General features: G+C 41.7%; 1 protein-coding gene across 2 annotated transcripts in view; it reads left to right on the plus strand.

Moving 5' to 3' along the window:
- Positions 1 to 11,161, plus strand: part of DNAJC2 (DnaJ heat shock protein family (Hsp40) member C2) — a 36,327-nt gene extending 25,166 nt beyond the window's left edge. The window contains exons 13-17 of one of the 2 annotated variants that reach the window (XR_011559435.1): positions 3,481 to 3,665; positions 4,789 to 4,903; positions 7,847 to 7,954; positions 9,288 to 9,442; positions 11,013 to 11,161. Coding sequence is in view for 1 of the 2 variants with exons in the window: in XM_070755123.1 (XP_070611224.1) it covers positions 3,481 to 3,665; positions 4,789 to 4,889; positions 7,847 to 7,954; positions 9,288 to 9,442; positions 11,013 to 11,087 (624 nt within the window). In the remaining variant the exon portion in view is untranslated. The remainder of the gene's footprint in view (positions 1 to 3,480; positions 3,666 to 4,788; positions 4,904 to 7,846; positions 7,955 to 9,287; positions 9,443 to 11,012) is intronic. The other variant, XM_070755123.1, reaches the window with a different exon arrangement.
- Position 11,162: the final 1 nt, after the last annotated feature.

The following is an 11,162-nucleotide window of genomic DNA, read 5'->3' on the forward strand; positions in this document are numbered from 1 at the left end:
GAATATTTTGTCATGTAAAAAATCCAATAATTCGGCGGAGTAGGGTGAAACTTACAAAAGAGGAAACGTCCCCTGTAGAATGGCGTCTCCAAAAATTGGAAGAGTACATTGATTTATGGCAGCCGCTGCCTCTGCTAGAATCTAAACATAATTAAAAACATTTCTGTGAGGGCTCTATAGAGATTTAGAGGTAGTCCTCAGCTTACGACCGCAATTGGGCCCAAAATTTGTTGCTGCTAAGCGAAACACTTAATGTTGTGGTTGGCTCTGGCCCAGCTCCTGCCCCAAGGAATGTGGAGGTGGATGTGGGGGAAACATCCACATGCCCCAGGCCTGTTTTGCTCCTGATAGAATCTCCCGACAAAGGCTCCTCTGACGAAGGAAGCGTGAGTAGGAGGGAAGCGGGGGGAGTTTGACAGACAGCCCAGGAGGAGATCAATCAATCATCCTTATCATCCCTGGATTCTGAACAAGAACTTATGATGGACCCACGCATGCGTAGAGTAATGCATAGGAGAGAACAACTGAAGGATTATTACAGGAGATAAGTGAGGCCACCTGTGGTTGGGTGGGGCTGCTGTAATTAGTGCTACAGATAAAAAGAGCAGCGTACTGGTTTAGCCTTGTGGCAGTTTATCTGATTCATAGTTTCGTCAAGATCGTGGTTTTGCTGTTTCCCTGTTCAAGACTTTCTGGACTTTAAATTTGGACTCAATTTCCCAGTTACTGGGTGAGAAATTGGATTGCATTTAACCTGTGCCTTGTGCGTACCAGAAAATCCCTTTGACATTTAAAAAGGAATTTTTTTCTGCTTTTTTGTTGATAAAGACTTTTGGTTTTCCTTCTATCGTGTGGTGTGTATCTTTCTGGACTAATTACCCTGTAATTACAGGCGGTTGGGACACGCCGGCAGAACACTTATTAAGTGAATTTTATTCCCTGTTCTACGGCCTTTTGTATTAACGTTGTTAAGTGGATCTGGTTTCTCCGTTGACTTTGCTTCTCAGGTCACAAAAGTGGATCAAATGACACTGCAGCCATCATAAATATGAATCAGTTGCCAGGTGTCCAAATTTGGATCTTACGACCTTGCGACCATGACATAACGGTCGTAAGTGTGAAAAACGGCCATAAGTCACTTTTTTCAGTGCTGTTGTGACTTTGAACGGTCACTAAATGAACTGTTGCAAGTCGAGGACCTACCTGTATTTGGAAATACAGTGGTGCCTCTACTTACGTACTTAATTCATTCCGTGACCAGGTTCTTAAGTAGAAAAGTTTGTAAGAAGAAGCATTTTTTCCCTTAGGAATCAATGTAAAAGCAAATAATGTGTGATTGGGGAAACCACAGGGAGGGTGGAGGCCCTGTTTCCTCCCAGAAGATTCCTAGAGAGGCCCCACAGAGGCTTCTCCCCACCTTTTCTGGCCTTGTTTCTTCCCAGGAGATTCCTAGAGAGGCCCCATGGAGGCTTCTCCCCGCCTTTTCCAGCCCTGTTCCTTCCCAGGAGATTCCTAGAAAGGCCCCATGGAGGCTTCTCCCTGCCTTTTCCAGCCCTGTTTCTTCCCAGGAGATTCCTAGAGAGGCCCCATGGAGGCTTCTCCCCGCCTTTTCCAGCCCTGTTTCTTCCCAGGAGATTCCTAGAGAGGCCCCATGGAGGCTTCTCCCCGCCTTTTCCAGCCCTGTTTCTTCCCAGGAGATTCCTAGAGAGGCCCCATGGAGGCTTCTCCCTGCCTTTTCCAGCCCTGTTTCTTCCCAGGAGATTCCTAGAGAGGCCCCATGGAGGCTTCTCCCTGCCTTTTCCAGCCCTGTTTCTTCCCAGGAGATTCCTAGAGAGGCCCCATGGAGGCTTCTCTCTGCCTTTTCCAGCCCTGTTTCTTCCCAGGAGATTCCTAGAGAGGCCCCATGGAGGCTTCTCCCTGCCTTTTCCAGCCCTGTTTCTTCCCAGGAGATTCCTAGAGAGGCCCATGGAGGCTTCTCTCTGCCTTTTCCAGCCCTGTTTCTTCCCAGGAGATTCCTAGAGAGGCCCCATGGAGGCTTCTTCCTGCCTTTTCCGGTTACAGTTTCAGAGGCTCAGGTTTGTAAATGGAAAATGGTTCTTGAGAAGAGGCAAAAAAAATCTTGAACAAACGGTTCTTATCTAGAAAAGTTCGTAAGTAGAGGCGTTCTTAGGTAGAGGTTCCACTGTAATAATAATTCTGCATTCTCAGAAGAAGGAAAAATACAGTAGGGAAAAAATATTTTTGTTCAGGAAAAGAAGAAGGAATTTGAAATCTGCATGATTCAGTCCAAGGATGAAAAGGTTGTGGAGATGAACCTGTTTTATCAAACTACGTGGTGCAAAAAAGTGTAACAAAATGATCACTGGCTTGGATGTGTGTGTGTTTTATATATATTTGTGCGTAAATCAAGGCACAGTTCACTACTAAATTGGAGTGAAAACTCAGTTTAAATAGACTTTCGTGATCACACCATATATTTGATTATAAATGTGTGTCAATGAACCCCAGCTTTGGAAAACTGATGACACATTATTTATGCACTTAATGAGGAGATATCTGATGGGGCTAACTCCAATTGCTAAAAAGCAGAACATTATGGGAGTTATACGGTATTTTTATACGGTATACCAATACAGGTTCTTGGAAGCTTCTTCCCATTTTTTGCTGCCTTGCTTAGAGAAAATACAAAAAAATACTCTTCTTTGAGTCTTTTTTTTCTCTCAAATGACATTGTTTAGTTGAAGGGGACCCGAGGAAGGCCAACTCTATTGGACCTAATTGACCGCTGAGATTCGTGCGTCAGAAGGCGGTCTTAATTAATAAATCCAATTAATAAATCCAATTAATAAATAAACAAGACTTTTTTTCATCACTATTTTACAGTTCTTGACCTTTATCCGTTTTCCGGGGGTGGGATGGGGTGTTTAATTGAAAATTTATCAGTTTATCAAAATATAAAATCCAGATTCAAAAGAGAATAATGAAGGAGGGATAAGGGAAGAAAAATGAAAGGAATTTCCAACTCATTTTGGGGCAATAGAATATAATAGCATCAAAACTCAACTTTTTTACTTTTATATAGTAATATAACTAGTCATTTCTATAACAGCAAATCTGTCTAATCAGTAAAACCCAAAATCAAACTTTCATTCCCCCCCCCACCTCGAGCACAAAGTCCAGAAGCGGTTTCCACATAGGGACAAAAGTAATCCCGTTCTTTTCTTTAACCAAAGCAGTCTATTCCATCATCTCTGCTTACTTCATCAACCTTTTGCAGCCATTCATCTCTTGCGAGAATCGAAATTGTCCTTCCATTTGACTTTTCTGTCCGTTTTCTGCGTCGGCTTCTTTCTCCCTCAGCAAGTGCAAAAGAACAAAATACATTGGAGAACTCGCCATAGGTCTGCAATCGTTTGGAGGGAAGTGCTGTTTGGTTTTTGGTAATTCAGTTGAGAGGTGTGTTTGTTTGCATCCATGTAGATAGAACAAGTAAATGAGCAGGTAAGGAGAGAAAAGGAAGAAGCCGACGCTCGGATGCGGCAAGCCACCAAGAGCTCGGAGAAGTCCACGAGTGGAAGCATGGGAGGCAGCAAGAACTGGCCTGAAGACGACCTCCAGTTGCTCATTAAAGCAGTCAATCTCTTTCCCGCTGGGACAAACTCAAGGTACGCTTCTATTTATTCTGTGAGCATCTACCGCAGTGATGGAGAACCTATGGCACGGGTGCCACAGGTGGTCCACAGAGCCATATCTGCTGGCACGTGAGATGTTGCCCTAACTCAGCTCCAAGTCTTCAGAGAGGGGCGGCATACAAATCTAATAATAATAATAATAATAATAATAATAACAACAAGAACAACAACAACAACATGCATGTGTGTGCTGGTCAGCTGTTTACTTTGTTTTGTTGATTTGAGAACATTTTTACCTCACGTTTGATAAAAGGAACTAAGTCCTCGTAGAGGGACAATATAAATCCAATTTAATAATAATAATAATAATAATAACAACAACAACAACAACAACAACATGCATGTGTGTGCTGGTCAGCTGTTTGTTTTGTTGATTTGATAAATTTTTTACCTCACGTTTGATAAAAGGAACTAAGTCCTCGTAGAGGGAAAGAATATAAATCCAATTAAAATAATAATTATTATTATTAATAATAATAATAATAATAATAACAACAACATGCATGTGTGTGCTGGTTAGCTGTTTACTTTGTTTTGTTGATTTGAGAAATTTTTTACCTCACGTTTGATAAAAGGAACTAAGTCCTCATAGAGGGACAGAATATAAATCCAATTAAAATAATAATAATAATTTTTATTAATAATAATAATAATAATAACAACAACAGCAACAACATGCATGTGTGTGCTGGTCAGCTGTTTACTTTGTTTTATTGATTTGAGAAATTTTTTACCTCCCGTTTGATAAAAGGAACTAAGTCCTCGTAGAGGGACAATATAAATCCAATTTAATAATAATAATAATAATAATAATAACAACAACAACAACAACAACAACAACATGCATGTGTGTGCTGGTCAGCTGTTTACTTTGTTTTATTGATTTGAGAAATTTTTTACCTCACGTTTGATAAAAGGAACTAAGTCCTCGTAGAGGGAAAGAATATAAATCCAATTAAAATAATAATAATAACAACAACAACAATAACAACAACATGCATGTGTGTGCTGGTCAGCTGTTTACTTTGTTTTGTTAATTTGAGAATTTTTTTACCTCACGTTTGATAAAAGGAACTATTTTTCCCCCCGCGCATAGATGGGAAGTCATCGCCAACTATATGAATTTGCACTCTACCACGGGGATAAAACGAACCGCGAAAGACGTGATCAACAAAGCAAAGAACCTCCAGAAACTTGGTATCGTTATCTTTGTAAGATGGTCTGCATGCCTTCATTTTATTTACGTTGGCTTTAAACACAGCGTTCGTATTCTACAATCTTGAAAATACTTTCGGGGCTACCCCTGGATATTTCCCACCTTCCTCCCGTCTGAGGCAGGGGAGAAGAAACTTTCAAACTCACCGTCTCTCTTTCCTTACTTGGTCTCTGCTGGGGGCGCTGGTTGCTATTACAAAACATCATGTCCGAAAGCTTGAATGAAAGGGTTAATCCATTCAGAAACCCCTTAATTTTATGGAATAAATGGGGTGAAGGGGTATTATTGTGGTTCTCAATTTTTCTAATGCCGTGACCCCTTAATATAGTTCCTCGTGTTGTGGTGACCCCCAACCATAAGTCGAGCGCCAATTCTCCCAACAGAGGTTTAAGATGATTGGCAGGAAGGTCAGAAGGGCACGCCCACCATAAACGCCTGATTGGTCGGATTGTAAGAACATGTTTCAAGGCGCCAGAATAGAAGCTTTAGTTCCTAACACCATGGGAAATTTGTCTTTTCCCAGGGTCTTAGGTGACTCCAGTGAAACAGTGGTTCAACCCCCTAAAGAGGTCCCGAGTAAACTGGGTTTCTCCAAGGAAGCAGGAATGTTGGTTTAAAGAAAAACTCTGCATCGGTTTCTCTTTCTCTGTTAAACCATGAATGATAACTCCTGCAAAGAACCCTCCCACAAAACCTCCCCTTTTATGCATGCTGCAGAATTCCCTGTTACTCTCAGCCGTGATCAAGATCTCCTCCTGCGTCTACGCAGCTGCTCCTGTCTCCCCCTAATCCTTCACACACGTACATGTAGGATTGGATCGGTAATCACTCCCTCCTCATCCAACCCAGAAAAGGCCCTAGCTGGGGGTTCCACAGGCATTGCAGGGGCCTCCATCTCTATCTCTCCAAAACCCTCATCTTCCATCTCTCCTTCCCCCTCACTGTCTGAATCCTCTGATAGCCACCCAGGTCTCTGTTCTGCCGGGCTCTCTGGTAGGAGCCTCCCGAAAATTCAAGGGTACAAATTTCAGACACACACACGTTTGAAAATTCAAAACAATGTTCTTTATCACAAAATTCAAAATAAACTAAGCACTCTTTTTGTATAGCAAAGAACACTCGTCCCAAAACAACCGGGTAGTCTGTACAATTTCCCTGAAGCAGTCATTAAGTACTTAGCTAGCAGCTGTGAAGAAACTTCACACCCCTTCTTCTTCCAACAAAGTGAGACACACACACACACACGTTGCTCTGCTTTGGTTTCAAAGGCATGAAAAAATCAACAAAGTCCAGAAAGCAGCAACACACAAATCCTGAAGAACTGTGATCAGATACTCTTTCACAACAGCCAAACCCACATATTGCTATTTATAGCAGCAGCCCTAATTACAGCAGCCCCCACCCAACCACAGGTGGCCTCATTTTCTCTTGTAATAATCCTTCAGTTGTTGTCTCCTATGCATCACTCTACGCATGCGTGGATGTGTCATTAATTCTTGTTCAGAATGCAAAGATGATACAGATGATTGATCTCCTCCTGGGCTGTCTGCCAAACTCCCATCTTCCCTGTCACTCACGCTCCCTAGGTCAGAGGAGGCTTCATCGGCAGATTCCATCGGGAGCAAAACAGGCCTGCGGCATGTGGATCTCTCCCCCACATCCACCTGCACATTCCTTGGGGCAGGAGCTGGGCCAGAGCTAATCACAACAGTCTCCGATGCTCGGATGGACCCAGGTCCTCTAGCTCAAAATCCATTACCAGAGGAGCTGGCTGTGATCCAACCACAACATAATTAACAGCTTCCCCCACCCCCTCCAAGAAAAGACTCATTTAAGATTTATTTGTGTGCAAACACTACTGAGCCAGTTTATTTAGTAGTGGTTAATCAATTAAATATAGGTTTGAACAAATTGCATGTATGCTACATTTTCTCTGGTCCGTAGCTTGAGCAGAACAGTATCTGGTGCTAAATATGTACACCATTGAAAAAATATATTAAATGGTGTTCCTGCTATTCATGCTGAAGACCAAATCACTTCGGATATTTTTACTTGTTGATGTAGATTTATATGTAATCTGGCGGCCTTTGAGGAAAATAAAAAGTCGATTAAACAGTTGGTGTTGCCAGCATAGCAAAATGACCAGATAGGGCTCCTTTTTTTTAAAGACCAAGTCGGGCTACAAGAATGGTGGAAGGTCTTAAGCATAAAACGTATCAGGAAAGACTTATTGGACTCAATCTGTATAGTCTGAAGGACAGAAGGAAAAGGGGGGACACGATTGAAACATTTAAATATGTCAAAGGGTTAAATAAGGTCCAGGAGGGAAGTGATTTTAATAGGAAAGTGAACACAAGAACAAGGGGGCACAATCTGAGGTTAATTGGGGGAAAGATCAAACGCAACATGAGAAAATATTATTTGACTGAAAGAGTAGTAGGTGCTTGGAACAAACTTCCAGCAGACGTGGCTGGTAAATCCACAGTCACTGAATTTAAACATGCCTGGGATAAACCTAGATCCATCCTAAGATAAAATACAGGAAATAGTATAAGGGCAGACTAGATGGACCGTGTGGTCTTTTTCTGCCGTCAATCTTCTATGTTACTATGCTTAAACTCAGTATTGTAGCCTTTTGCCTTTGACTAGTGAAAACAAGAACCCTATTTTAAAACAGACTCAATTTTCATTCCCAAATTGCCTCCGGTTTTAAAAAAAGAATCTGCATGAGGACCAAATAATAGTTTATCGGGACATTGTTAAAGATGATTACAAAATCCTTCCAAAATTCAGACTGCAGTTGGTTTATTTGTGAATTATTTGAGCACAGGCTAAATCTTGACTTAACGGAAAAGTTGACGAAGAATCAATCGATTCCCCCTCCCCTCCCTACAACTTCATTGGTGGCTGATTCATCTTAATATCTCCTTATCGTTAGACCCCCATCAAAAGGACGACATCAATAAGAAAGCTTTCGATAAATTTAAGAAAGAGCATGGAGTCATACCACAAGCAGACAGTGCTGCGCCCTCGGAACGGTTTGAAGGTAAGTGGAGAACAATTCTTGTGTGTGTGTTTGTGTTGGAGGTTTCCAGCCACTATTAGGAAATAAGGTTCGATTACTGCAACGCTCTCTATATGGCGCTACCTTTGAAAAGTGTTCGGAAACTTCAGATCGTGCAGAATGCAGCTGCGAGAGCAATCATGGGCTTCCCTAGGTATGCCCATGTCACACCAACACTCCGCAGTCTGCAATTCAAAGTGTTGGTAATGACCTTTAAAGCCCTACATGGCATTGGGCCAGAATACATCCGGAACTGCCTTCTATCGCACGAATCCCAGCGGCCGATAAGGTCCCACAGAGTTGGCCTTCTCCGGGTCCCGTCGACCAATGTCATTTGGCGGGCCCCAGGAGAAGAGCCTTCTCTGTGGCGGCCCCGGCCCTCTGGAATCAACTTCCCCCGGAGATTAGAACGCCCCCCCACCCTCCTTGTCTTTCGCAAATTACTCAAGGCCCACCTTTGTCACCAGGCATGGGGGAGTTAGGATATTCCTTCCCCTAGGCCAGTGTTTTTCAACCAGTGTGCCGTGGCACACTAGTGTGCCGCGAGACATGGTCAGGTGTGCCGCGAAGCTCAGAGAGAAAGAAAACAAGAGAGGGAAAGAAAGAGAGAGAGAAAGAGCGAAAGAAAGAGCAAGAGAGAGAAAGAGAGAGAGAGAGAAAGAAAGAGAAAGAAAGCAAGAGAGAAAGAAAAAGAAAGCAAGAGAGAGAGCAAGAGAGAGAAAGAAAGCAAGAGAGAGAGAGAGAAAGAGGAAGGGAAGGTGGGAGAGAGAAAGACATAGAGGGAGGGAGGGAGAGAGAAAGAGAGCAAAAAAGAGGAAAGGAGAGAAAGAGGGAGGGAGAGAGAATTTTTTTGTCTAAACTTTTTTAGCCGCCCCGCCCCCCCACTCAATGTGCCCCATGGTTTTGTAAATGTAAAAAATGTGCCGCGGCTCAAAAAAGGTTGAAAATCACTGCCCTAGGCCATTACAAGTTATGTATGGTATGTTTGTGTGTATGTTTGGTTTTTTATAATAAGGGTTTTTAGTTGTTTTATTAAATTGGATTGTTACGTGTTGTTTTTTATCATTGTTGTTAGCCGCCCCGAGTCTGCGGAGAGGGGCAGCATACAAATCCAATAAATAAATAAATAAATAAAAATAAAGATAGAACCGTCTTTGGGAATACTGTATGCCCATTTGTTTTAAAAGCAGTTATTAAAAACAAGAAACGCCACTTAAGGGATGAAATATAGAAAGCTACCCAATTGGAGTCCCGCCCTTTTGAAGGGAAATATTTTGAAGGAAATTGTGAGACTGTTCTCGTTTGTTTTCCGCAGTATCATTCACAGATGCAACTCCGTGGACAACAGAGGAGCAGAAACTCTTAGAACAGGCTTTAAAAACGTATCCAGTGAATACTCCTGAGAGATGGGAAAAAATAGCAGCCTCTGTCCCAGGCCGGTCTAAAAAAGACTGCATGAAGCGATATAAGGTAAAGCCAATGTCTATTTCGCTTTTGTTAACTTTTAAGAATTTACCGTATTTTTCGGAGTATAAGACACACCTTTTGGGGAGAGAAATAGGGAAAAGAATCTGCTTAACAGATATTCATCTGGCTAGCGTCCTTAGTCTGGACAGTTTCAGCACATTATTTTATCCCCTGGTTAGGGCTTTAAAAAAAAAAACTTATTTGGAGAGAGTAACAATAAAAGAGCTTGCAAGCCAGTAAGCGCTGGGGACATTGTTAGAACCTGGTTAGGGCTGGAAAGAAAAATTCTGAGCAAGTAGAGCAATGAAAAAATAACTGCAAAGACTTAGGGCTTGGAAAACATTCTTTGCAGAGAGTAACAATGAAAGAGCTTGCAAGCTGGTAAGAGCTGGGAACATTGTTAGAACCTGGTTAGGGCTGGAAATAAACATTATTCGCAAATAGAACAATGAAAAAAAACCTGAAGACTTGGGGCTTGGAAAACATTCTTCGCAGAGAGTAACAATGAAAGAGCTTGCAAGCCGGTAAGAGCTGGGAACATTGTTAGAACCTGGTTATGGCTGGAAAGAAACATTTGGAGCAAATAGAACAATGAAAAAAACCTGCAAAGACTTCGGGCTTGGAAAACATTATTTGCAGAGAGTTACAATGAAAGAACCTGCAAGGTAAGAGCTGGGAAGATGGTTAGCACCCAGTTAGGGCTGGAAAAAAGTTTCGAAAAAAGCTGCATTGGGAATATCAGACGCACCTGAATTTTCAGCCCCCTTTTAGGGAGGAAAAAGGTGCTTCTTATACTCTGAAAAATACGGCAATTTAGAACATACAATTCAGCCCTACAAAGTAGTGATAGAGCTATTGCCCTCACAATCTCTGAATTTCTCTCTCTGGACGCAATGAGAATGTATATGTTGAACCAAACTCCGCATTGGCAACAAGAAGGGCAGCCAGCCTGCCGAACGTTTGTGAGTCGTGCTGTGGACGTTGGTGCACCTCTTGTGCTGGTTCAGTTCTGTGCTATGGAGTGTTTTCTGGATTTATAAAATGGATTGGTAAAAAAAAATACAAAAATGGCCAAATTCCATTCTTTTTCTTTCTTTCTCTCTCTCTCTTTTTTCTTTCTTTCTTCTCTCTTTTTTCTCTTTTCTTTCTCTCTTTTTTCTCTCTTTCTTTTCTCATTTTCTCTTTCTCTTTTTTCTCTTTCTCTCTTTTTTCTTTCTTTCTCTTTTTTTCTCTTTCTTTCTTTCTCTCTTTTTTCTTTTTTTCTTTCTCTCTTTTTTCTTTTTTTCTCTCTTTTCTCTTTCTCTTTTTTCTTTCTTTTTCTTTTTTCTTTTTTCTTTCTTACTTTTTCTTTCTTTCTCTCTCTCTTTCCTTCCTTCCTTCTCTTTCTTTGTCCTCCCTTCCTCCCTCCCTTCCTTCCTTCCTCCCTCCCTTTTCTCTCTAGAATTAGAATTCTTTATTGGCCAAGTGTGATTGCACACCCAAGGAATTTGTCTTGGGTGCATAGGCTCTCTGTGTACATAAAAGAAAAAAAAAGATACGTTTGTGTCAAGAGTCTCTCTCTCTCTCTCTCTAGGAGCTTGTGGAAATGGTCAAAGCCAAGAAGGCCGCCCAAGAGCAAGTCGTGAACGCTGTTAAAACTAAGAAATGAAGATTTCTCCCTTCTTTGACAATCCTAGTGTGTGTTTTTGTTTTGTAATAAAAAATAATAATACAAATGCCAAAC

This window comes from Erythrolamprus reginae, chromosome 6, assembly GCF_031021105.1.
Source record: "Erythrolamprus reginae isolate rEryReg1 chromosome 6, rEryReg1.hap1, whole genome shotgun sequence".
Taxonomy (NCBI): Eukaryota; Metazoa; Chordata; class Lepidosauria; order Squamata; family Dipsadidae; genus Erythrolamprus; species Erythrolamprus reginae.